The sequence below is a fragment of the Salvia hispanica genome, chromosome 6 (genome assembly GCF_023119035.1).
Source record: "Salvia hispanica cultivar TCC Black 2014 chromosome 6, UniMelb_Shisp_WGS_1.0, whole genome shotgun sequence".
Taxonomy (NCBI): Eukaryota; Viridiplantae; Streptophyta; class Magnoliopsida; order Lamiales; family Lamiaceae; genus Salvia; species Salvia hispanica.
The window spans coordinates 15,946,901-15,968,488 of record NC_062970.1 but is presented as its reverse complement, the minus strand read 5'-3'; the positions used below and the strand labels follow the sequence as shown (position 1 = coordinate 15,968,488).

Below are 21,588 nucleotides of genomic sequence, written 5' to 3'. Positions count from 1 at the left end.
TTTAATAAAATTAAAATAATTTTTATATTCATTTAGTGCATAATTATAAAAAATAAAATATGTAATTTGTACTTTAACTTTTTATATAACTTAATTAGCATATTATTATCAGAAAAATATGTTTATACTCATCGAAAATCAAAATAGTGGCAAGTTCCAAAAATAAAAATTCATTGATTTTTTAAATTTGCATAATTATATTAAGACACTTCGCCGTTAAAAATGTTGATATTAGATTTCAAACGCACATTGCAAGGAAGAAAATAGAGTATTTAACTATGTGTTGTGTATAAATTGAAAATAAATACTTATTTATGTACTCCCTCCCTCCGTCAATAGGAGTCCCGATCTTCTCAATATTATTCTCTCTTACTTTACTATTTCTACACTTTAACTATTTATTATCATTTTTACAAAATGAATGTGCAAATGTGACCAGGACTCCTAATGGCAAACAGAGAGGGTAATGGTCGGTCACAAGAATGGCAAGCCACAACGCGTCTCACAATGGGTTCCGAATGAGAGGACAAGCCATATCAGGCGTACTGCTGAGTGCTGTGGCTGAGCTTTGATCCGATTTTAGTTTGTGAACTTTGTTCAAATATTTAGAGGAAAAATGATGTGTGTAATTAAATTAAAATAAGCAGCTACCGAAACATTAGAGAACATTAATTGATTTATTTCTCAAGTGAAGAGGAGAAGCTACATTTGAGTTCCCAAGTTCACCTACTCAACAGAGTAGTGGTACAATTTTGTACGACACTGAATTAAGATGAACAAAATTTTGAATTCAAGAATAGATCAATGTCTCGTGTACGTATACTATAACAGATTAACAACATACAATAACTTAACAGTGTAAGAACTAAGAAGCATGCATGCCACATGGTTCCATTACTGCAAGGGTTTAAGGTGAAAAACTTGGCAGGCAGGCCTGTAAGATTGCTTCTTTATCGCCTGTTCGAATTTCTTGTTCGCAGCTTCATTCTCTTCTAAGCTGGTTTGGATGAAAAACCTAATCCACCATGATGAGCTCCGGAATTTGGCCTGAATAACAAACACGCCCACTAGCATATTCAAGGACTCGCTTATTTTGTTTTTTAAAGCAAACAAACACAAAAGAGAAAACCAGCAAAGATGAACCAGCTTTCCATTACCGAATTTTGTATAGCGGGACATTTTATGGAAAAAGTTGAAAGTTGGGGACTATTGATAAAAAAACGGAAATTTGGGACATTTTTTGGAATACACTGAAGGGGATATGTTTATCGGGTGTTGTTCAAATTTTGGGGGCTGAACTAACAGTAGATTAAGTGCTTGTGTATTAAGAATTAGGAGAGGCACTCAGGCACAAGCCTCTGACCCCACTAAATTGAGGTGTGATCCGCCATTATCATTCTATAAGTATCTGATGACATGGTTTATGGCTGTGGGAAGGTGGGTGTGAGAGAGAGAGCGAGCTTAAACGAATGTAAAATTTCCAGGTTAAGAATTGCATGTAAAAGAGATAAGATATACTTACAGAGCGTCCGAACTTGGACAGTTCAGCCACTTTAGCACTTTGATGACCTGGATAACCTACAGTCACATAAAATTGGTAAACTCGGTTTGTGAAGTAACATGGGCACAGCAGGCAGTCATGCCATTATCTTATTCTACTAAAAGAGCCTAAACTTGCAGATATATAGAAAATCTGCATGGTACACATGGGGATTACCATGTAACAGCAGGAAGTTACAAGTACGGTTAGGACTCACTACCCTGTATCATTCGGTTAAAAAGAGCTGGGACAAGTATCCTTGGATAAAGAGACCAAATTTGTTAATTATAAGCTTAAATAGGTACCAACAGAATATTTAAGATCTTTTATTGTGCACACAACTAAGAATGAAAATGGTAGTATCATTCATGTTTTTTCTATCTGCATATTATGAATGTTTTATCACTGGGAAGCAGGAATCAGACTGGAGGGAGCACTGCATCACTTTATCACTGTAAGCACACACCTGATGCTACAAACCGGATAGGCATGACACTATGGTACAAGACAGTTCCTGCTACAGTGCTACTAGATGCAAAACTATGCCAATCAAGAAACTGGTAAAACTGCTCAACCATGTCCAGCTTACAAAATGCTAATGACTTGGTCAATTAAGATCAAAGAGATGAAAATATGATCACACAGACAAGACTCATCAAAGGAAATCGAAACCAAGATTTCTGAGAAATTACCAGATAATAAAACTAAGCCATCGGATGCCACTCGCGCTAAATCCGGAACAGTTTTATTAAGATATTTTGGTGACAAGTAATCCAATGCATCTGACACAACAACAAGAGAAAATGACTTGGGCTTGTATGGAAGGGGAAACTTGATATCAGCCACACGTACAACGCCCTTGCTCACAAGGCTCCTGCAGTTGGCATCAACATCATCTAATTCATATGGCTCTACACCCCAAGCTTCAGTATCATCTTCTTTTAATATTTGAGAGACTATTGAGCATGTTTCTGGGCCTACATGCAGTACCTTCCGCATGCTGTCACCATATGATTTCTTAAGGATAGGTATCAATCTTTGAAGTTCTAGAGTACAGGAAACCCCACCTGGAACAAATAAACCCAAGAGCAATCATCATATCAGAGGTGATTCATCTCTTCGTGAAATAACTCTGGCAAAGCTTAAGTAGTGTTCCAAAAATTATTTGAGCAGTTAAAAAGTAATGGTAATTCTATAGAATTCAGATCACATCAATAACATTACTTGGTAGACTAAATGCAGAATAGCTAGCAGAACTCACATGAGTTAGTCCAGAGCCCTTCAGAATAAACTGCCCTATGTTTTCCATGTATTTTACCAGACAAAGTATATTTTCGGATTTCAATATTTGTAATAACAAAGTATACTTTTCAACATAATTACCAAAACTTGGCACTAGAAAAAAAAATTAATGGCAGCTAAAATTATTGCAATACAAGTTTGGAATTTTCTTATGCATTGCTTAATCCTGAGTCTAGTGGAAAAGGAATGATGATATTAATTAAATGGAAGTACCATTGATGTACCAACAATGAATGACTACTTTTTGTAAGAGAGAGAAGAAGGGAGTGTTTTAAGAGGATGTCTTCACTGGTAACTAAGATATGACATTAATCCTTAAGCTTTGACAAAAAAATTGAAAAAACCACAAAAGAGTTGCCTTTATAGCAAACAAAGAGGAAAAGAATGGAAGGAAGAAAGAAAGTAATTTCTTAGAACTAAAAGAAGGGGTGCGCTTGGCAGTTACCCTCGAGTCGATTCAAAGCGGCAATATCACTACTCCTGCCACCTGTCAGGAAGCAGTTTAAAAGTCAAATAACACCAAGAAATAACTTTGTACCAAATTCTTCAAGGATTATCAAAAGCAGCAGTAGCAATCAGTATATGTTAAAAATCTTGCCCTGTCAATGGCTTATTTGATCATTTATCAATAAGATGTGTTTTTTTTAAGTCCAAACAGACCAATAACTAACCTGAACCATGATACATATACCCAACAATGAGCAATGCTCCCTGGAAAAATGCAGAAAAGCAAGTCACAAATTTTCTTGGGGTGAAATCTAAAGATACAGTTACAGCCACCGCAATCAATGCCAGACAGATCTTACAAGAAGTGGAACAGTAAGAAAATGTGTTTACTTGTTAAGCAGTATGCATGAGGGTGCATACATCTTTAGGTGCACATAAGGTAATGCAAAAGTAAAAAAAAGTCACAGTTTTTACCACCACAACGAGTCCTATAGATAGTAGAGGGGATGGCCGAGACTTGTGATGCAATGCGCCCATAAAGGGAACACCACTATCTGTAAAGCGACGGGAAGTATTGGGTCTCCTTGACGTCATTTGCAGATGTAATAACCTGCTAGATATTGGATTAAAAGCACTATTAAATAAATCAAACTCTTTGATATGATAAATAATGAAGCTAATAAGTTTGATAGATGTTCCAGACACAAAGATTCAAAAATCACCGACCGAATCAGCATGCATACGGACAAGCAATAGTAAAACAGCAATAGACGATCAGCTTTATTCGAATCTTAGTTCAATTAGGAAACACATATTCCTACAGGTAATCTTGAAAACTTAGCTGATGCTAACACACAGAAGAAGCTCAGAGTTGAAAATTTCAGTTGTATATAAGTTATATCAATCACAAAAGCTCAATACAAGTAAACCATATCTCTTCATCCACTGATCAACAAACAAAAATCGAATATCAACCGATACGACCAAGGAAACAACCGCATTATAAGCACATCAATCTTCGACAAGACTCACAAACCCAACTCACAAGCCAAGTAAATATAAACTACTACAACACAGGGTCGGCTAGTTCAAGTCGACCAAAATGGCGGGTAAATCTGCATTGAGGCGGGAAACCAATAATCTGTCAGCTAAACGCAGTGCTCTACAGCTCAATTTCACGCAATCAACAACCGAAAAACATAAAAAACGAATCTATCATCCAGCAGATATAAAATGCAGAATCTCTGGAACAAATATACTACTACAATTGAAATAAAAAAATACACGAGAAATAATCAATTTGAATAGAAAATTAATACAAAATTAAGCGAAGAAGCTACCGGGAATAGAAAATCTAGAGAGGGAGCACGAGAAGTGGATGTGGGATCTAGATCTGCGGATTCGCTTTGTGCTCCGACTGAAAAAGGCGCTCTTACTAGACAGTAGCTTTATACTCCATATTTATTTTATATATTTTTTATTTTTTATTTAAATACTCCTACTATAGTAGAATAATACTCCATTCTTTTTTCCCTTTTCACAATAAAGTTATGCGCCGCGATTTTAGTTAATTAAAGTACTAAATTGATTTAATGGCTGAATCAGTAAATCTCTTAATACTAATACTAATACTAATACTAATATTATTTCTTTCTACTAAGTATAAGTGAAAGGGTGATTTCGAATAAAGGGTATAATAATCATTAGGAACATTGATTCATAGTTATTGTGTTTAATTTGGGGATTACTAGGATGGAGTAGGCAGGATATCTCGGCAAGATGTTTTGATGTAATTGATTTTCGCGTTAGCATATTTTGATGTTTTCATTATTGTGTAGATTTTGAAGTTTTTATATATGTGTTTATTATATTATCTAATTAAAATGTAAATAAATGAGGTTATATATAGAATAATAAGCATACGCAAACTATCGAGTCGTTGGTCTCTATGAACAGGCCATTTGGCGGCATTTTCAACTATAGATCAGTCGGCTGTGAGGCAAACTCCTTCATCAACAGTCATATATTTTAAATCACTAATTTCATTTATTATTTATAGATTAGATGGCATTTTTTACAAACCTTTCTTACTTACAAAAAACCCTCACAAATCACAACTCATTTATTTCATTAGTTATTTATGAATATCACCTTTTAATCTTTTTTCATTTCTTTATGTTATACTCCTACTACTAATTTATTTATCCAAACGTAACTAAAATAGGAAATTCATTAAAATTCTAAAATTATACTACCTCCGTTTTTTAAAATAGGGAGGTTTGAAACGAGTTTTAATGCACAATTTGGTAAAGTAAGAGAGAGAAAAAAAATTGATAAAGTAAGAGAGATGGAGAGAAAAATTGGTAAAGTAAGAAAGAGGGAGAGAAAAAAAAGTAATGGAATTAATATTAGTGGATCATGAAGTCCACTTTAAGTTGTTAATTGTAGTGGTATAAGTTGTAAATAAATTGATGTATAAGGGTGTAAAGATTTTCAAAAATAAAAAATTTGAAAGTTGATATTTTAAAGAACGGACTAAAATGGAAAGAGTTGTCATTTTTAAAAAACGGAGAGAGTAGTATTTTATTGATAGCCATAAAATATATAATTGGAATTCTAAAATTACATTTTATTAGAAGCGATGAAGTACATGATCTAAATTGTTATCATTGGTTGTTGTGTTCACAGTCTCCCAAATGTGTTCGATTAAGTCTTGTTGGAATACTAAGTGGGTGGCGGAACTGTTACTCGTAGAATGGTGGCGGCGCACCTTGGTGTGGGGGTTGGTTGTATTGGTGGAGCTTGACGAGTCTGTTACTTTGTCAAACCAATTAAGCATGTACGGTCCTTCATCTTCAATAATCAAGTTACATGACGTTGACAAACACTTCCTGAAACCACATTTATCTCAGAACTTTATAATAGCACGTGTTTGTACAAGTCTAAAGGATAGTATTTAGATATCTTTTTGGACAACCTCTTTCTTCTATTTTTTGGCACGAATAAACAAAAAGAAATACAACCTATTTATATTGGAGGGAGGAGCTGCCATTTAATTACCCAAAGTATAAATATTACTCACTCCGTTCCACGTTACTTGAGTCACTTCTTTTTCGCACTCGTTTTGTAAAAATAATAATAAATAGTTAAAGTGGAGATAAAGTAAAGTAAGAAAGAGAATAATATAGTTAAGAGTCAACTATATTATTCTCTTTCTTACTTTACTTTATCTCCACTTTAACTATTTATTATTATTTTTACAAAACGAAACAAAAAATGAAGTGACTGAGAATCTAACGTGGGGACGGAGGGAGTAGTACTATAGTAGAAAGACCAATCTCAAAGAATGTCTAGGGTTTGAATTAAAAAATTGCAAATCAAGAATCTCATTTCAAAACTAACACAGTGCTGCCTTCTCTCTCATCTCTATTTCTCTGAGCTGACTTTGCCAAAATGTCTGCGATTCTTCAAAATGTTTCCACTTCTCTCTCTGCATCGACCTCCACTTTTCTCGGTCACAACAATCTCAAGGCCATCAAGCCTTCTCATGTATCCATGGCGGGGAGAATGAACGCGGTCGTTAAATGTGTCGCGTCGCCGTCAGCTGAGAAAACTGGTAACTGATTATCTCCTTCTTAATGTGCTTTTTCCTCACGTTCTCTTGTATCTATGGAGTAATTTTTTGTTGTGTAGTTACATGAGTTAGTTTGTTCAGACTTAATGTGATATGCTAAATGTCGATGCTACTTTTAATGAAGCTTACAAGACAAATGTGGCACGGAATGAAAACCTAGCTAAACTTCAAGCTGGCTATCTCTTTCCCGAGGTGTGTTCAGAACTATTGTTTTTTTCTAATTGTACATCTGTTTGCTGATACTTGTATTATCTGGTGCGGTTTTAGTTTATCGGAATCTCAATTTGCCTGTGCTTCATTTCTATACTGACATTAGCAAGTACTATTTGCTTTCCTAAATCCTAATTTTGTTTTCCTATAAGTTTATTAGAATCCTTGAAATCTTCGGAAGCTTCTACGGAAATGCATAAAATGTTCCCTGTTTAAAATGGGAAAGATATGTTATCTCGAGTCTATCTTTAATTTTCGGGTCATTCTGTTATTGCTTTCAGTATTACACACTACAGCCTTTTTTTTATAAATATATATGTACTAGTATGTTTTTATTTATGCAGTAATGTGGTGGTTTCCTTTTGCTCTGGATTAAGAACCCTCTGACATTTGTTACTCTATAATCTATATTGTATCTATCAATATGCAATAACTGGATTAAAAGAATGCAATTTTGTTCTTATTAGATAGCAAGGCGAAGAAATGCACACATTGCTAAAAATCCAGACGCTAAAGTTATCAGCCTTGGAATCGGTGACACAACTGAACCAATTCCAGAAGTCATTACCTCTGCAATGTCAAAGGTATTATTTTCTGAGCCTCATCAATAATTCATAGTTTTTCTGTTCTATGAGGTAAGTTTGATGTGTCCATTGAGCATCTGCATCACCATATCCTGCTTCTGGGCATGAAACCTCTCTCTTATATAGGTGTGCCACCGTGTGCGCATGAACTGTTACTCTGGGCAGTAAATTTAATGCGATATTTATGTAATCTTGTATATTATCCTTATGTGTGTTTGCAGCAGTGGAAATTATGGTCCTGGCCCCACTCCTACCCACTGTACTTGTGTAACAAGTTAAATCCAAATTTGTTAGACTGGGACATTGTTGTTTCTACTTAGATAGCATTTATGTTTCCGTGCTCTTATCTTGTTGATTGCTGATGCTGTTTCCCGGATTATGATGAGCTTTGTTCTCATATCAGAGATCAGAAGTGCTGTCAACGGTCGCTGGTTACAGTGGCTATGGTGCTGAACAAGGTGAACAGGTAGTAATCTTCACATCTTTCCTGTTTTGTGCTGTGTTTTCTTTCGCCCTCTTTTCCTCCACCAATGTTCTTTTTTAACCTGAGTGTCCATTGATGTTTCTGGCTTCCATTATTCAACAGATGGAGAAACAAAGGCACTCACTTTTATAACTTTATTCTTAACAGAAATTGAGAGCTGCCATTGCCTCAACCTATTATGAAGGCCTCGGCATCGAAGAGCATGATATATTTGTATCTGATGGAGCGAAAAGTGACATATCTCGCCTCCAGGTTAGCTTTTTTCGCTTCTCTTGCCGTCTTGCGGGTATAGATAGGGGTATTTGTTACTGGATATAACTTATTGGTTGCTAAATTTTTTTTTCTTCTTTTTCTGGCAGGTCCTTTTTGGTTCTAATGTGACGATGGCTGTTCAAGATCCATCTTACCCGGTAAATATATTATGCTTTATATGGTGAATAAGAGTTCAGTTATTAAATTATTATTAAAATATAATTAGTCTTCCTGCATGAATGTTTAAACTTGAAGTGTCAGGGTCTATAATATTTTGATGTTGCCATCTTCTGAACTGTTATTTGGTTTAACATTGTAAACATCACCTTACACTTTATAAATTAAAAACTCATCATGATGAGGTAGCACACGCACATACTGAATAACATCTTGCCTCCTTTTGTTGATTGTGTTACTGGTAGTGAACTGTTAAAACTGTTAGTAGCATGAGAATCTGTTGGCTGTTCCACAAATAACTTTTAAATTGTTATCTTGTCCTTCTTTGGAATTTTATAAAAAATTGCCCCTCTGTATGTAGGCTTATGTGGATTCGAGCGTTATACTGGGTCAGACTGGTCTGTTTCAGAAGGATGTGGAAAAGTATGCCAATATTGAGTATATGAGGTGCACACCAGAAAATGGATTTTTTCCTGATTTATCCACTGTTCGTCGGACAGATATAATCTTCTTTTGTTCTCCGAATAACCCGACTGGTTCTGCTGCATCAAGAGAGCAACTAACCAAGCTTGTACAGTTTGCTAAAGAAAATGGTTCTATCATAGTCTATGATTCTGCTTATGCTATGTATGTCTCAGATGATAGTCCGAGATCAATTTTTGAGATTCCTGGAGCCAAAGAGGTTCGTGCTATATCTGAATTTTCTAGTCCATTATTTGTGTGACGTTCCTCAGGTTCAGGAATTCTTTTTTACAGTAAACTCTAATCATGGTATTCTCGTTGTAAATATGTACTAGCATTCTTAGTCAGCTAGTCGAATGTTACATAAAGGACAAATACCTTCTTGTGCACTGCGTTTGCTAGTCCACTCGTGAAGATAGTTCCCCTTATCCCCTGACTAGCTTTACTTCTCAAGTTGGTTATTTCTGTTGATTAATGTGCCAAATATAATTGAAAGATTTTAGCATTACTTATTTTCGAGAAGCATGGATCACATTTACTTCTTTATAATGGTTGCAGGTTGCACTTGAAGTTTCTTCCTTCTCCAAGTATGCTGGGTTCACTGGAGTTCGTCTTGGTTGGACAGCAATTCCGAAAGAGCTCCATTACTCTGATGGTTTTCCAGTGGCCAAGGACTTCAACCGCATAGTGTGTACTTGTTTCAATGGTGCATCTAACATTGCTCAAGCTGGTGGTCTGGCATGTGTTTCACCTGAAGGCATTAAGGTAATTCCTTTTCGGTTTGCCTATTACAAAGTTAATACCTTAAGCTACATAACATCAAACTCAAAACTCAATGCAGTCCCAAAACTCGCCCCACTTGCGGCTGAAAAGCTAGCTGCCCGGCTGTCTTGCGGCTGCATTGCATCAGCCGCAATCTTTTCCATTTTTTTTTCTTTTGTTTTAAATTATAAAAAAAAAACAAAAAAACATCAAACTCAAGAAAGCTTAAAGATGAGTGAAAAAGGCAACAGCAGTAGGGCTAAAATGATGCTTGGAGTAATGAGCATTAATCTGTCATGTGCAGGCAATGCATGAGGTTGTTGGTTTCTACAAGGAAAACACAGCTATCATCGTCGACACATTCAATTCGCTCGGGTTTAAGGTTTATGGAGGCAAAAATGCACCATATGTTTGGGTCCACTTTCCTGGCCGTAGCTCGTGGGATGTGTTCAGTGAGATCCTGGAGAAGACTCATGTCGTCACCACCCCTGGAAGTGGTTTCGGACCTGGGGGTGAAGGGTTCGTCCGGGTCAGTGCTTTCGGGCACAGGGAGAATGTTATCGAAGCCTGTAGAAGATTCAAGGAGCTGTACAAGTAAACCTGAGGCTCCTCGGATGAATTCTTCTAGGATCAATCGGATTATGTATGCCACCGGTGTTTGTAATGCTTGGTTTGCACTTGCTGACTTTTGTTTTGCAGGATTCTACCTTGTAAAAGTAATTTAATTTTTTATTTTGAAACTAATGTGTTTAATATTTTATCTAATAAAAAAGTACATGGGAAATTTAAGGATTCTTATTTTCTGATTTTTCTTAGGTGTTTCTTTCTCGGATTTAAAATTCTTATATTTTAAAATATTTAATACGTAGTACGTACTACTCTATTAATATTAGTTACTAGGGCTGGGGAAAAATACCGAAAAAATGATATATCGCTCGTATCGTATTGAAAAATATCGAAAAATTATCGAATTTTCGATATATCGTAATTTTCGATACGATACGATATCGTATCGAAAACTTTCGATACGATAACGATATGAATTTCCTTATATCGCGATATATCGTTTTATATCGAAAATACGATATTTATCGAAAATTTTCGATATATCGATATTTTCGATATATATCGCTATTATATTTTCGATATACACCGATATATATCGAAATTTTCGATATATATCGATATTTAACGATATATCGAATTTCGATACGATATATCGAAATATCGATACGATAACGATATGAAATTTTTTTATACCGAAACTTTCGATACGATAACGATATGAAATTCTTTCATATCGATATTTTCGATACGATACACGATACAACATTTTCGATACGATATATCGTATCGACCCACCCCTATTAGTTACTACCTCAATCCACCAAAATTTGTCTCATTTTTCCATTTCCGTCCGTCCCCCTACAATTTGTCCCATTTCACTTTTACCATTTTCAGTAGTGGACCACATATTCCACTAACTCATTCCTACTCACATTTTATTATAAAACTAATATATAAAAGTAGGACCCACAATCTACTAATTTTTTCAACTCACTTCCATTACATTTCTTGAAATCTGTGTTGAGTCAAAGTAGGATAAATTTTGGTAGATGGAGGTAGAATTATTATTAATTTAAGCAAATTTAAGAATTCTTTCTTTCCCTTCCTACTTTTATTCTCTCCTAGCTTAATCTCTAAAGTATTTCTTAGCTTCATACTGAAAAGAAATAACCCAACTAAAATAAGATGAAGGGAGTCATATTAATGGTAGTGATAAAATGCAAATTTATATATTGTACAAATTCAAAACTTCTCAACACAGCTTCAACACAGTTTCAATACAATATAAACACAGTGTAAAATTTCAAGATTTTGATATCAACACAACAACAATCATTGACTACCGTTGAAATTCTATTGACATTTTCTTGTTGATGCTTTTTTGTGATCTGTTGACATTTTTCAATGGTCCAGATCATAGTTTTGAGTTTGTACAATATTTATGGTCCAAATTATAGTTTTGAGTTTGTACAATATTTTGAGTTTTCATTTGATCACATTCCGTAATATTAAAAAGAGTGAACTATACGTTTAGGCCCTATACTAGTCACCATGCACATTTGCGGTTCCTATATTTTAAAGTGGGAACATTTTTTTTGGTCCGATAACTTTGTCAAAGTACTATCATTTTTGGTCAGTAACGTTTCAAAATATCATTTGTGGTCCATAAACTTCGATTTAATATCATATGAGTTGTTTTTCACCGTTTCTAAAAATTTTGGATGAAAATACCCTCAAAGCCATAAAGGACAATTTAATCTATTTACTCTCTTCTCTCTTTTTTATGAAAATATTTATTTTGTCTCTCTTTCATTCTTCTTACCCTTAATAGGACTTAAGTCTTCAAAAATGTGAACTTCAAGAAAGAAAAAGAGAATGAAGGAAGAAAGATAGATAAATGAGTGAACTACATAAACGGTACCTGATCTTTCACTTTCGCACATAAACGGTACCTGGTCTTTATTTTATATCATTTTTGGTACCTATTAATCACATTTTTGGTACCTGATGCAATTTTCACCCCAAAATACCCTCTAAACAAATTCATTTTTCCATTTGTGTCATAAACGGTATTTTGGGCATTGACAAAACTAGTACCAAAAATGATATTATAATACCTTCTCTCATTCTCCCCACTCTTTATACTATTATTATTAATCAATATTAATATTATTATTTTGATGTTATAAATTAATAATTAATTTATTTTTTAATATCATTTAAATATTTTTAATCATAATCATAATTATAGTTATAATTTTGTTTAAATATTATAATAATAATAATATTGTTATAATAGTAATAACTAGTAGTAATTAATAAATAATAATTATTATTTTATATTAAATTAATAACTAATTAATATAGTCTTAATCAAAATTTAAAATTGTGAATTGTATTCATAATGATAAAGAGTTGAGCATTTTTAGTTAGGTGTTTCAACCTTAAAATGAGTATAAATAATTAATTAAAAATATTCAATTGATTTAATTATTTTAAATAATTAATTTAATTAGGTGTTTTGTTATTGATTTATATTATCAATGCAATTAGATGAATGTATAAAACACTAAAAAAAAGAAGAAAAAAAAAAGAGAAGAAAAAAGAGAAAACATAAACTAAGGAAAAAAAAAGAAGAAGAAAAGAAGATAAAATACTAAAAAGAAAGAATAAAATGAAAAAAAAAGAATAAACTAAAGAAGAAAAATAGAAATAAGAAAGGAAGAAAAAAAAATCACATATTTGGTTCTATTTAATTGAAATTCCAAAAATATCCTCCATAACAAATAAATCACATGTTTGGTACCTAAGGTTATTTTTATCATGGGGTACCAAAAACGATATAAAATAAAGATCAGGTACCATTTATGTGCGAAAGTGAAAAATCAGGTACCATTTATGTAGTTCACTCTAGATAAATTGAATATTTTAATAAAGAAGAGAAGGTAAATAGACTGAATTGACCTTCATGGCCTTGAGGGTATTTTCATAGTAGTAGTATTTTCTTGAAACAATGAAAAAGTTGCTCATATGATTTTAAATCAAAATTTATGGACCTCAAATGCTATTTTGAAATATTACGGACCAAAAATGATACATTGACAAAGTTCGTGGACCAAGAAAACATTCCCTCTACTTTAAAATGCATTTTTGCGATCCTATATCATTCATTTTGCTCGTTTGAAATGCTTTTGCTCTTTTTCCAACACTTACTCGGATAAAAATGGCTCCAAATCCATTAGGGTCATTTTTGTATTTGCTCTCCAATGACTTTAAATGAAACTTATTTTGCCCGGACTTGAAATGAAATTCGTTATATTTTTGGGTATGTGATTTAAAATACTTTATTCGAATTGTTTACAAATTGTTCTTAATTTGAAATGGCGGTAGTGTGCAACTTATGAACCCACAGTTTAGTCCATCCAGAAAGTAGCTATTTAATCTTCTAATATTGTTACGCCAATAATAAATTGACACATACACTATTACTTTATTACTCTATACTTCTATAAAATTAAAGCTCACCCTACCGCATTAAGTAGAGAGAAGAAAGTTGTGGTGAAGAAAAAAATATGACCAAATCCGAACTTGTATTCATTCCATGTCCTGCGCTAAGCCACCTCATCCCCACCGTAGAGACGGCCAAGCTCCTCCTCCTCCGCGACAGCCGCCTTGCCGCCACCATACTCCTCCCCCCTCCCATCTTCATAATCGACGCCATTGCTGAAACCTACGTAGAAACCACCTCTTTAAACCCTACGTTTTCCTCACGACTTAAATTCATCCACCTCCCTCCCATTCAACACTCAAACAAACATTTCTTCGAGCATTACAACGTCCAAATCCCCAACGTCCGGCAAGAAATCTCCAACCTCCTCTCAAAGGAGCAAAATCCCCGCCTCGCCGCTATCGTGCTCGACGTTTTCTGCATAGGGCTCGTCTCCGTCGCCGCCGAATTCGGCCTGCCGGCGTACCTTTTCTTCACCGGCGGTGCCACCTGCCTCGGCATTTACCAACACCTCGTCTCGCTGAGATTCGACCATAACGAAGATGTCACGAGGTACAAAAACGCGGAGGTAGACTTGCCGGTGCCCTGCTTTTCTCTCCCAGTTCCGGCAAAAGTCTTGCCGGCGGTGACGGTGGATGAGACCTTCTCCCCAGAGATCTTCTTGAGCCATTTCAAGATGTTTTCTGAGGTAAATGGTGTTTTGATCAATACGTTTTACGACATGGAACCATACGCAGTTGAGTCGCTCTTGACCGATGATAAGACACCGGGGATTTATCCGATCGGACCGGTTTTGAAGGTGGAAAGCAAATGGTTTGACGAAGACGACGATGTGAAGAAATGGCTTGACGATCAGCCGGAAAATTCAGTTGTTTTCTTGTGTTTCGGAAGCCTCGGTATATTTGGTGAAGAACAGGTGAGGGAAATCGCCAAGGGTTTGGAGAATAGTGGGAGTCGTTTCTTGTGGTCGTTGAGGAAGAGTCACAATCCCAAGTTAGAGAGAGAAACATCCGAATATTTCGAGGGTTTCTCGGAGAGGACTAAAGGGTTTGGGAGAGTGATGGGGTGGGCCCCGCAGGCAGCTGTGCTGGCGCATCCTGCGGTGGGAGGGTTTGTATCGCACTGTGGGTGGAACTCGACTCTCGAGAGCGTGTGGTTTGGAGTGCCCATGGCTACTTTCCCGATGCATGCGGAGCAGCAGCTGAATGCATTTTATCTGGTCAAGGAGATGGGGATGGCGGAGGCGATTACGTTGGATTATCAGACGGATTTCACGGGAGAGAAGCCGCCCGAGAGTGTGGGGTGGGAGGTGATCGCGGGGGGGATAAGGCGGCTGATGGCGGAGGAGGGAGGGAGTGGGGTGAGGAGGAAGGTGGAGGAGATGGGGAAGAAGGCAAGGGAAGCTTTGGTGGAAGGTGGATCATCTTACAATGCTCTAATTCATTTTATTGAGGATGTTATGACTAGGACTGGCTAAATATACCGTAATACCGAAATATCGCATTTATCGTATTGAAAAAATACCAAAAATACCGAATTTGCGGTATACCGCAAGTTGCGGTACGGTATGATACTGTACCAATAGATTTCGGTACGATAAAGGTATAGATTTTCCTTTACCGCGGTATACTGTAATATACCGCATTTACGATATTTACCAAAAATTTATTATATATGTTGTTTTTAAAATTTATATAAAAAATACTCCATCCGTCCTCGATTAAGAGTCACATGACTTCGACCGGACACGAGTTTTAAGAAATGTAAAGAAAGTTGGTTGAAAAAGTTAGTGGAATGTGGAACCCATTTTTTTGTATTGGTTTTATAGTGAATTGAGTTAGTAGAATGTGAGACCTACTTACTATTTATGGTAAAAATGAAGTGTGACTCTTAATTGGGAACAGACCGAAATGTGAGACCTACTTACTATTTATGGTAGTTAATATTTTAAAATCCGTAACCCTACTTTCATATTTTAGTTCAAGCGGCCCCCGACCCCAAAAACACACACGCAGAGATGCAAATAAAGTCAACTGTATAGATTTGATTGTGGTGTAATTTTAATCTTTTGGACATTATATAAATATGTGAAATTTTATTTTAAATATTTGACTATAATAGAATTTTTTGGTATCAAAAACAAGTATTACGGTATGTCATACCTTATTTTGGTATACCGTACTTGGTATGCCATACCTTATTTCGGTATAATGTAAAAGTACGGTATATCGCAATACGGTATGGTATACTGCATAGACGATATGGTAACGGTATCTGAATAATCACACCGAATTTTTGGTATACTGCAATGCGGTATACCGAAAAATTCGGTAAGGTATAGGTATGACATTTTCTCATACCGCAATTTACGGTACGGTATGTAGTATGACATTCTCGGTGCGGTATACCGTACCGTGCCAACCCTAGTTATGACAAATATAGATTGATTATGTATTCGATTCTTGTATTTTTAATATGAAGTGTGGGATTGCTAGAAGATTAACTAGAGTAAATATTGGTATAGTAAAAATCCGTACGAAATTTAAGAAATTGATGTTTAAAGATTAAATGGTGAGAGAGTTGAAGAGCAAGATTTTCTCGTGTGTGTGTGTAATAGTCAGACTTCTCAGATTCAGAGAATCTACTAGATCACGGGGTCTAGGAACTCAGAGAACCCTTGAAACCATCGGTCGCTGGGCACACAATCTTTTCCTGCTTTTCAAAGCCCTCAACCCACAGTACTAAAAACTAGTATAAGGAAGTAGGGATCAAATCCCACAGGGATGGAAGCGTAAGAAAACATGCAAGAGATTTTGGACACTGGTTTTGGCTGCTGCCATGCATTTTTTGGGGTTGAGATTTAACTACTAGACTTGGGAAAAGTAAATGATCTGTCCTAACAGCTAGATCTAGGCAAATATAACGAGAACATGCATGACGAAAAGCAAGATGTAAACAAGATAACTCTCCAGCGATAACATTTTATCAGACCTAGAGAACAACTTTTCCTAAAATTGCCTAGACAAAGGAAAGACAGATCGTGGGGACCATTTCCCAAAATAGCAAGGTACAAATGAAAAGCTGCAAAATAACTAACTAAAGGTTCATCTAACATCTAGCTTCATCTTCTCTAACGATCCTTGATCACAAAATGCAAGAAAAACAAAGTAAACTATAAAATGAAACAGAGCAAGCTGAATTAAACCATTTAACTACGATTATCTACGAAAGTTAAGCAGATCTACTATCACTAGCTGAGGTAAATGCGAAAACAAGACCAAACATAAAAAACCATGCAGAATCATAACAGATCTAGGCATCGGACGCTTCATTCGCTCCGGATCCAAGCCATCCACAACAAACCACGACAATTTCCATCTCCGATTTCAACGATCCAACCAAAATTCAACCGATCAACCACAATTCAACACCATTCACTTCAAACAACCCAGATCAAGTGCGAAAAGCATCCAAGGTAAAACAACAAGCAACGTAAACATGAAACGAAAACATAATAGCGATTTCCATAGCAAAACAAGTGCAGATTCAACAGAAATTTAGCAAAATAAGGCCGAGCTTCGAACAGCGAAGACTCGGGAAATTCTGAAACGAGAATTCAAAACAGAAATTGTAAACTTTATCTTCGCCTCACCTGGAGACCGTGTTGCACAAACCGATTGTCTAACTATGAACCGAACCCCCAAATTTTGTACCCCGTGATCCGTGTGTAGAGTGTGTGAAAATGAGCTAAGAGCTGAAAGATATATGATGATGATGATCGCGTGCTCTTATTTATAAGGAGTTGAGCTTTTAGATCCTTCCTTGAATTCCTCATTCTGCCCTTGTCTAGGATGCTCCTCTGTCTTGTACATTCTCTTCTTTCTGCTCACTTTCTCTGCCAGACTTCTTCTCCAGGCAATCTTCTCTTTTCTTCCTGGATCTGACATTTTCTCTACACACCTGGCTTACAAAACCTTGTTAGACCCAAGAAATTACAGAATTTATCCCATAACCAATGCATGAAATTAGCCTTATCAAGAGTAAAGTAGAGAAAGAGAAATAGTAAGAGAAAGTAAAGTTGATAAAAAAATAAATTACTTTCCAAAAAAAAATATGAAGCATATGGATTGAGATGATCCAAAAAGGAATACAAAACAAGTAGCTGGGGATGGAGATGGTAATTCTTTAACCCCATAACATATTTAGTAAATTTAATTTTGAAATTATGCTCTTTATTTAGAAAATTAAAATATAGTACTCAATTCTTTAAGAGTGAACTACAAAAATGGTCCCTGGACTATGGATTTATCTCACTGAAAGGTAAGTTTTGTTGCAGATAGTGTTGTATCAAATAATAGTGAGATTTCTGATTCGGGAATCCTCTAGATCACAAGGTCTAGGAACTCGAGAACATTCAAAACCATCGGTCGTTCAAACAATTTTATCCTCTTTCAAAAACCCTCAACCCACAATACTAAAACTAGTATAAGGAAGTAGAGATCGAATACCACAGAGAGGAAGGTAAAAAAACATGCAAGAGATTTTGGACACTAGTTTTCGGCGCCACGCATATTTTTTCGGGTTGAGAACTTAACAACTAGACTAGGAAAATGTAATGATCTATTCTACCAGTAGACCTAGGAAAACATAATGGAAGCATGCATGACGAAAACAAAGATGCAAAAGGGGAACAATCAAGCGATAAATTACCGACCAGAGAATAACTATTCCTAAAGTGCTGCGATGAAAAAACAGATCGTGGGGACCATTTCCTAAAATAGAAAGGTACGAATGAAAAGCCGCAAAATAACTAACTAAAGGTTCAACTAACAACTAACTTCATCTTCTCCAACGATCCTTGATCACTAAATAAAAAACAATAAACTACAATCAAACGAAAAAATTTTGAATAGAACTATCGATTACGATTAACTAAGGAAATTGAATAGATCTACTACTACTAGACGAGGTAAATGAGAAAACGAAGCTAAACATCAAAACCATGCGAAATGTAATAGATCTAGGCATCGGACGCTTTATCCGTTCGGGTCCAAGCCATCCACAACAAACCACAAGAATTCCCATCTCCGATCACACCGGGTTCACCAAATTTCAACCGATCAACCACAATTCCACACCGTTCAACTCAACAACTCGATCAAGTGCGAAAAAAATCCAAAGTAAAACAAAAAGCAACACAAGCATGAAACGAAAACATAGCGAATATTTCAAATAAGTACAGATTCAACGAGATTCAAAAAATAAGGTCGAGCTTCACGAAGACTCGGAAATCCACTCAGAAAATTAAGAACGAAGCGGTAAATTGTATCTTAGCCTCGAGAGACGGTGGTGCACAATGATGATACTAATTCGAACCCGAGCCCCCAAATCGGTACCCCTAATGTGTGTGTAGAGTGTGAGAAATGAGCTAAGAGCTAAATGGATGAGGGAACGATTAAAGATGATCTCAGCTTGCTGCGTGCTCTTATTTATAGGAGTGAAGTGGAGCTCTAGATCCTTCCTTGAATTCTCCATTCGCCCTTCGTCTAGAATCCTCCTCCGTCCGGTGATTTTCTTCTTCCTTATGCTCACTTTCTTCGCGCACTCCTTCTCGTGCAATCTTCTTCTTTCTTCCGGATCTGGCATTTTCTCTACACACTTGGCTTACAAACCGTGTTAGACCCAAGAAATTACGAATTTAACCCCATACCTAATGCATGAAATACGCCTTATCAAACGCTCACACTTAAACCATACTTGTCCTCAAGTATAAATACAAGAAAAAGGAATAAGGCGAATTTCAATGCATGGTTATTTCATGACCGACCCTAAAAACACTTAAACACCTAGACCTATACACACTACGACATAAAAGGAAAAACAAACACTTTAAGAAAACAAAACACATAGGGACGAACTAGCTTAAACTTTTAAGCATCCGTCCCCACAAGCTTAAGGTCAATCAAATAGTCTACACACTCTAAATCCTCCCCTTCCCTTCGTCCACCTAGTTGGTTTGTCATTGCCCGATAGCCTATAGCCTTACTAGTCGTTAGATTCACTCGATCACTCATTCCTCACCGGGATGTTAGGATCGATCACTCTAAGTCATTTCCGCCATCGATGTTTTGGGTTATGATAATTTCTCCTTCTGCCATACATATATTTTTTCCTTTTTCATGGACTTCGCCCAAAACTATACCTCCAAAAAGATGTATATATATATATATATATATATAGGGAGATGATCAAAACAAGTATGTGTTTAAACCCTAAATGCAGCCAAATCTTGGCCCTGGATTAGATGATCTAATGGTCAATAATTAACCCAAAACACGAAGGTCATAATTAAGTGTTTTAGGTCATATTATAAGATTTGAGTTTATGTCATGTTAAGATCATTTTAGGTCAGCTTTGTTAGCATGACCTAAAAATAAACTAACTATGACCTAAAAATGCCTTATGTATGACCGTGTCTCGCATTTCGTATTTAAATCTGGTCTTCATAGATCAAAACCCTATATATATATATATATATATATATATATATTTTATTCCTCCCCTGGACTTCGTCCATCTTATTCCTCCGGATATCTTTTTTCTTTTTCCTCCACTATTTTCTCCTTCCTAGATTCTTCTCCCTAAGCATCGAGATGACAACCCTTTTTATATGTTAGCACTTAGTATTTGGGCTTATAACTCACTTATATTATGGCTTCACAACTAGGTCGCTAAGGCATTTTCTATCGTTCTTACTTCTTCCAAACCGATTTCACTTAGTAAGGAAAAAGGCCTCAAATTTATAGTGCATCCTATCTTCAATTACTCTCACTAAGGGAATCTTGTCTTATTATTTTTACTAGTTCATGCTAAAACACATGAATCCAAAAACCTAACTAACTCCTAGACCTAGTGACTCTTACGCATGTCGATCACGATGCACTAACGATACGCTCGGATTTTGCCTGTTTAAGCCCATTATTTGGTCAAAAAGAGAGAACTTCTACTTGCAAAATACTTCATAGAAATCAAGAGCTAGAGTACTTCACTTGTGCAAGGAGTTGGAGAAGGATTTCAAGAACATCAAGAATAACAAGGATTCAACCTACGGGTTTTATTTGCTTTAGTTTTATGTTCAAATTGCCTTCCTTCAAGCTATGTTTTTAGCTTATTCAATTATGTGTAATTAAACTCATAGCATTCTAGGGACGTGTTAGTAACGACTTTGGTTATACAAATTCCTTTTTCTATGAATATGACTTTGATGAGGTTCGGGGTGCGATGACGAATGAGCACGAGCACGCTGCGGCTATGCCAAGTCTTCCTCAATCCGCAACCCGGTTTGCGGTACTCTCCACCGAGCCATGACCCAACTTATGTTTGCTAGGGTCGATGGGGGAAGTGTCTCCCAAACGGAGTTGAATGTGATTTGGTGCCTCCTCAACAAGAAGGGATTCGACTATGGAACCCTTTTTACTATATATGTGGACCGGACCACGAAGAAGGATGACAGCTTTATATGTTGTGGTGGTTTGATCACGACAAGGATTTTTGAAGCTCGACTATTGGGGGCAAGGATGTTGTGGTGGTTTGATCACGCGTTATATGTTGAGGTGCTATTTTCAGTGGGGTTCTTGAAGACCGACTATTGGGGAAGGA

The 21,588-nt window shown here is 36.0% G+C and overlaps 3 protein-coding genes across 4 annotated transcripts; 2 read left to right on the top strand and 1 right to left on the bottom strand.

Annotated features, from left to right (window-relative positions):
* Positions 1-658: 658 nt before the first annotated feature.
* Positions 659-4,760, bottom strand: LOC125194089 (probable pectin methylesterase CGR3). 2 transcript variants are annotated; one of them, XM_048092113.1, is made up of 7 exons: positions 4,630-4,760; positions 3,764-3,899; positions 3,514-3,553; positions 3,288-3,329; positions 2,233-2,607; positions 1,523-1,578; positions 659-1,047 (listed from the first exon to the last, which is right to left on the bottom strand). In XM_048092113.1, the coding sequence occupies exons 2-7, from the start codon at positions 3,881-3,883 to the stop codon at positions 895-897; spliced, it is 786 nt and encodes a 261-aa protein (XP_047948070.1). In that variant the 5' UTR covers positions 3,884-3,899; positions 4,630-4,760; the 3' UTR covers positions 659-894. The 2 variants fall into 2 exon arrangements, with proteins under 2 accessions (XP_047948070.1, XP_047948071.1); XM_048092114.1 differs by having other exon boundaries at positions 3,764-3,902; positions 4,630-4,715.
* A 1,910-nt stretch (positions 4,761-6,670) lies between these two features.
* Positions 6,671-10,652, top strand: LOC125191869 (LL-diaminopimelate aminotransferase, chloroplastic-like). Its single transcript, XM_048089297.1, has 9 exons — positions 6,671-6,905; positions 7,048-7,115; positions 7,601-7,717; positions 8,121-8,183; positions 8,349-8,453; positions 8,561-8,611; positions 8,992-9,312; positions 9,651-9,857; positions 10,159-10,652. Exons 1-9 carry the CDS (start codon positions 6,743-6,745, stop codon positions 10,450-10,452), a joined length of 1,389 nt encoding a protein of 462 aa, XP_047945254.1. The 5' UTR covers positions 6,671-6,742; the 3' UTR covers positions 10,453-10,652.
* A 3,322-nt stretch (positions 10,653-13,974) lies between these two features.
* On the top strand, positions 13,975-15,600 carry LOC125191656 (anthocyanidin 3-O-glucosyltransferase 2-like). Its single transcript, XM_048089052.1, has one exon. It carries the CDS (start codon positions 13,994-13,996, stop codon positions 15,404-15,406), a length of 1,413 nt encoding a protein of 470 aa, XP_047945009.1. The 5' UTR covers positions 13,975-13,993; the 3' UTR covers positions 15,407-15,600.
* Positions 15,601-21,588: the final 5,988 nt, after the last annotated feature.

Bases quoted from the DNA above. Each gene is read 5' to 3' on its own strand.
- LOC125194089 (XM_048092113.1), bottom strand. From the start codon at position 3,883: ATGACGTCAAGGAGACCCAATACTTCCCGTCGCTTTACAGATAGTGGT. The intron at 1,579-2,232 runs GTAATTTCTCAG...ATGTGACTGTAG, and splicing joins TGGCTTAGTTTTATTATCTG to GTTATCCAGGTCATCAAAGT. The intron at 1,048-1,522 runs GTAAGTATATCT...TTTGTTATTCAG, and splicing joins TGTCCAAGTTCGGACGCTCT to GCCAAATTCCGGAGCTCATC.
- LOC125191869 (XM_048089297.1), top strand. From the start codon at position 6,743: ATGTCTGCGATTCTTCAAAATGTTTCCACTTCTCTCTCTGCATCGACC. The intron at 8,184-8,348 runs GTAGTAATCTTC...TATTCTTAACAG, and splicing joins GTGCTGAACAAGGTGAACAG to AAATTGAGAGCTGCCATTGC. The intron at 8,612-8,991 runs GTAAATATATTA...CTCTGTATGTAG, and splicing joins TTCAAGATCCATCTTACCCG to GCTTATGTGGATTCGAGCGT.
- LOC125191656 (XM_048089052.1), top strand. From the start codon at position 13,994: ATGACCAAATCCGAACTTGTATTCATTCCATGTCCTGCGCTAAGCCAC.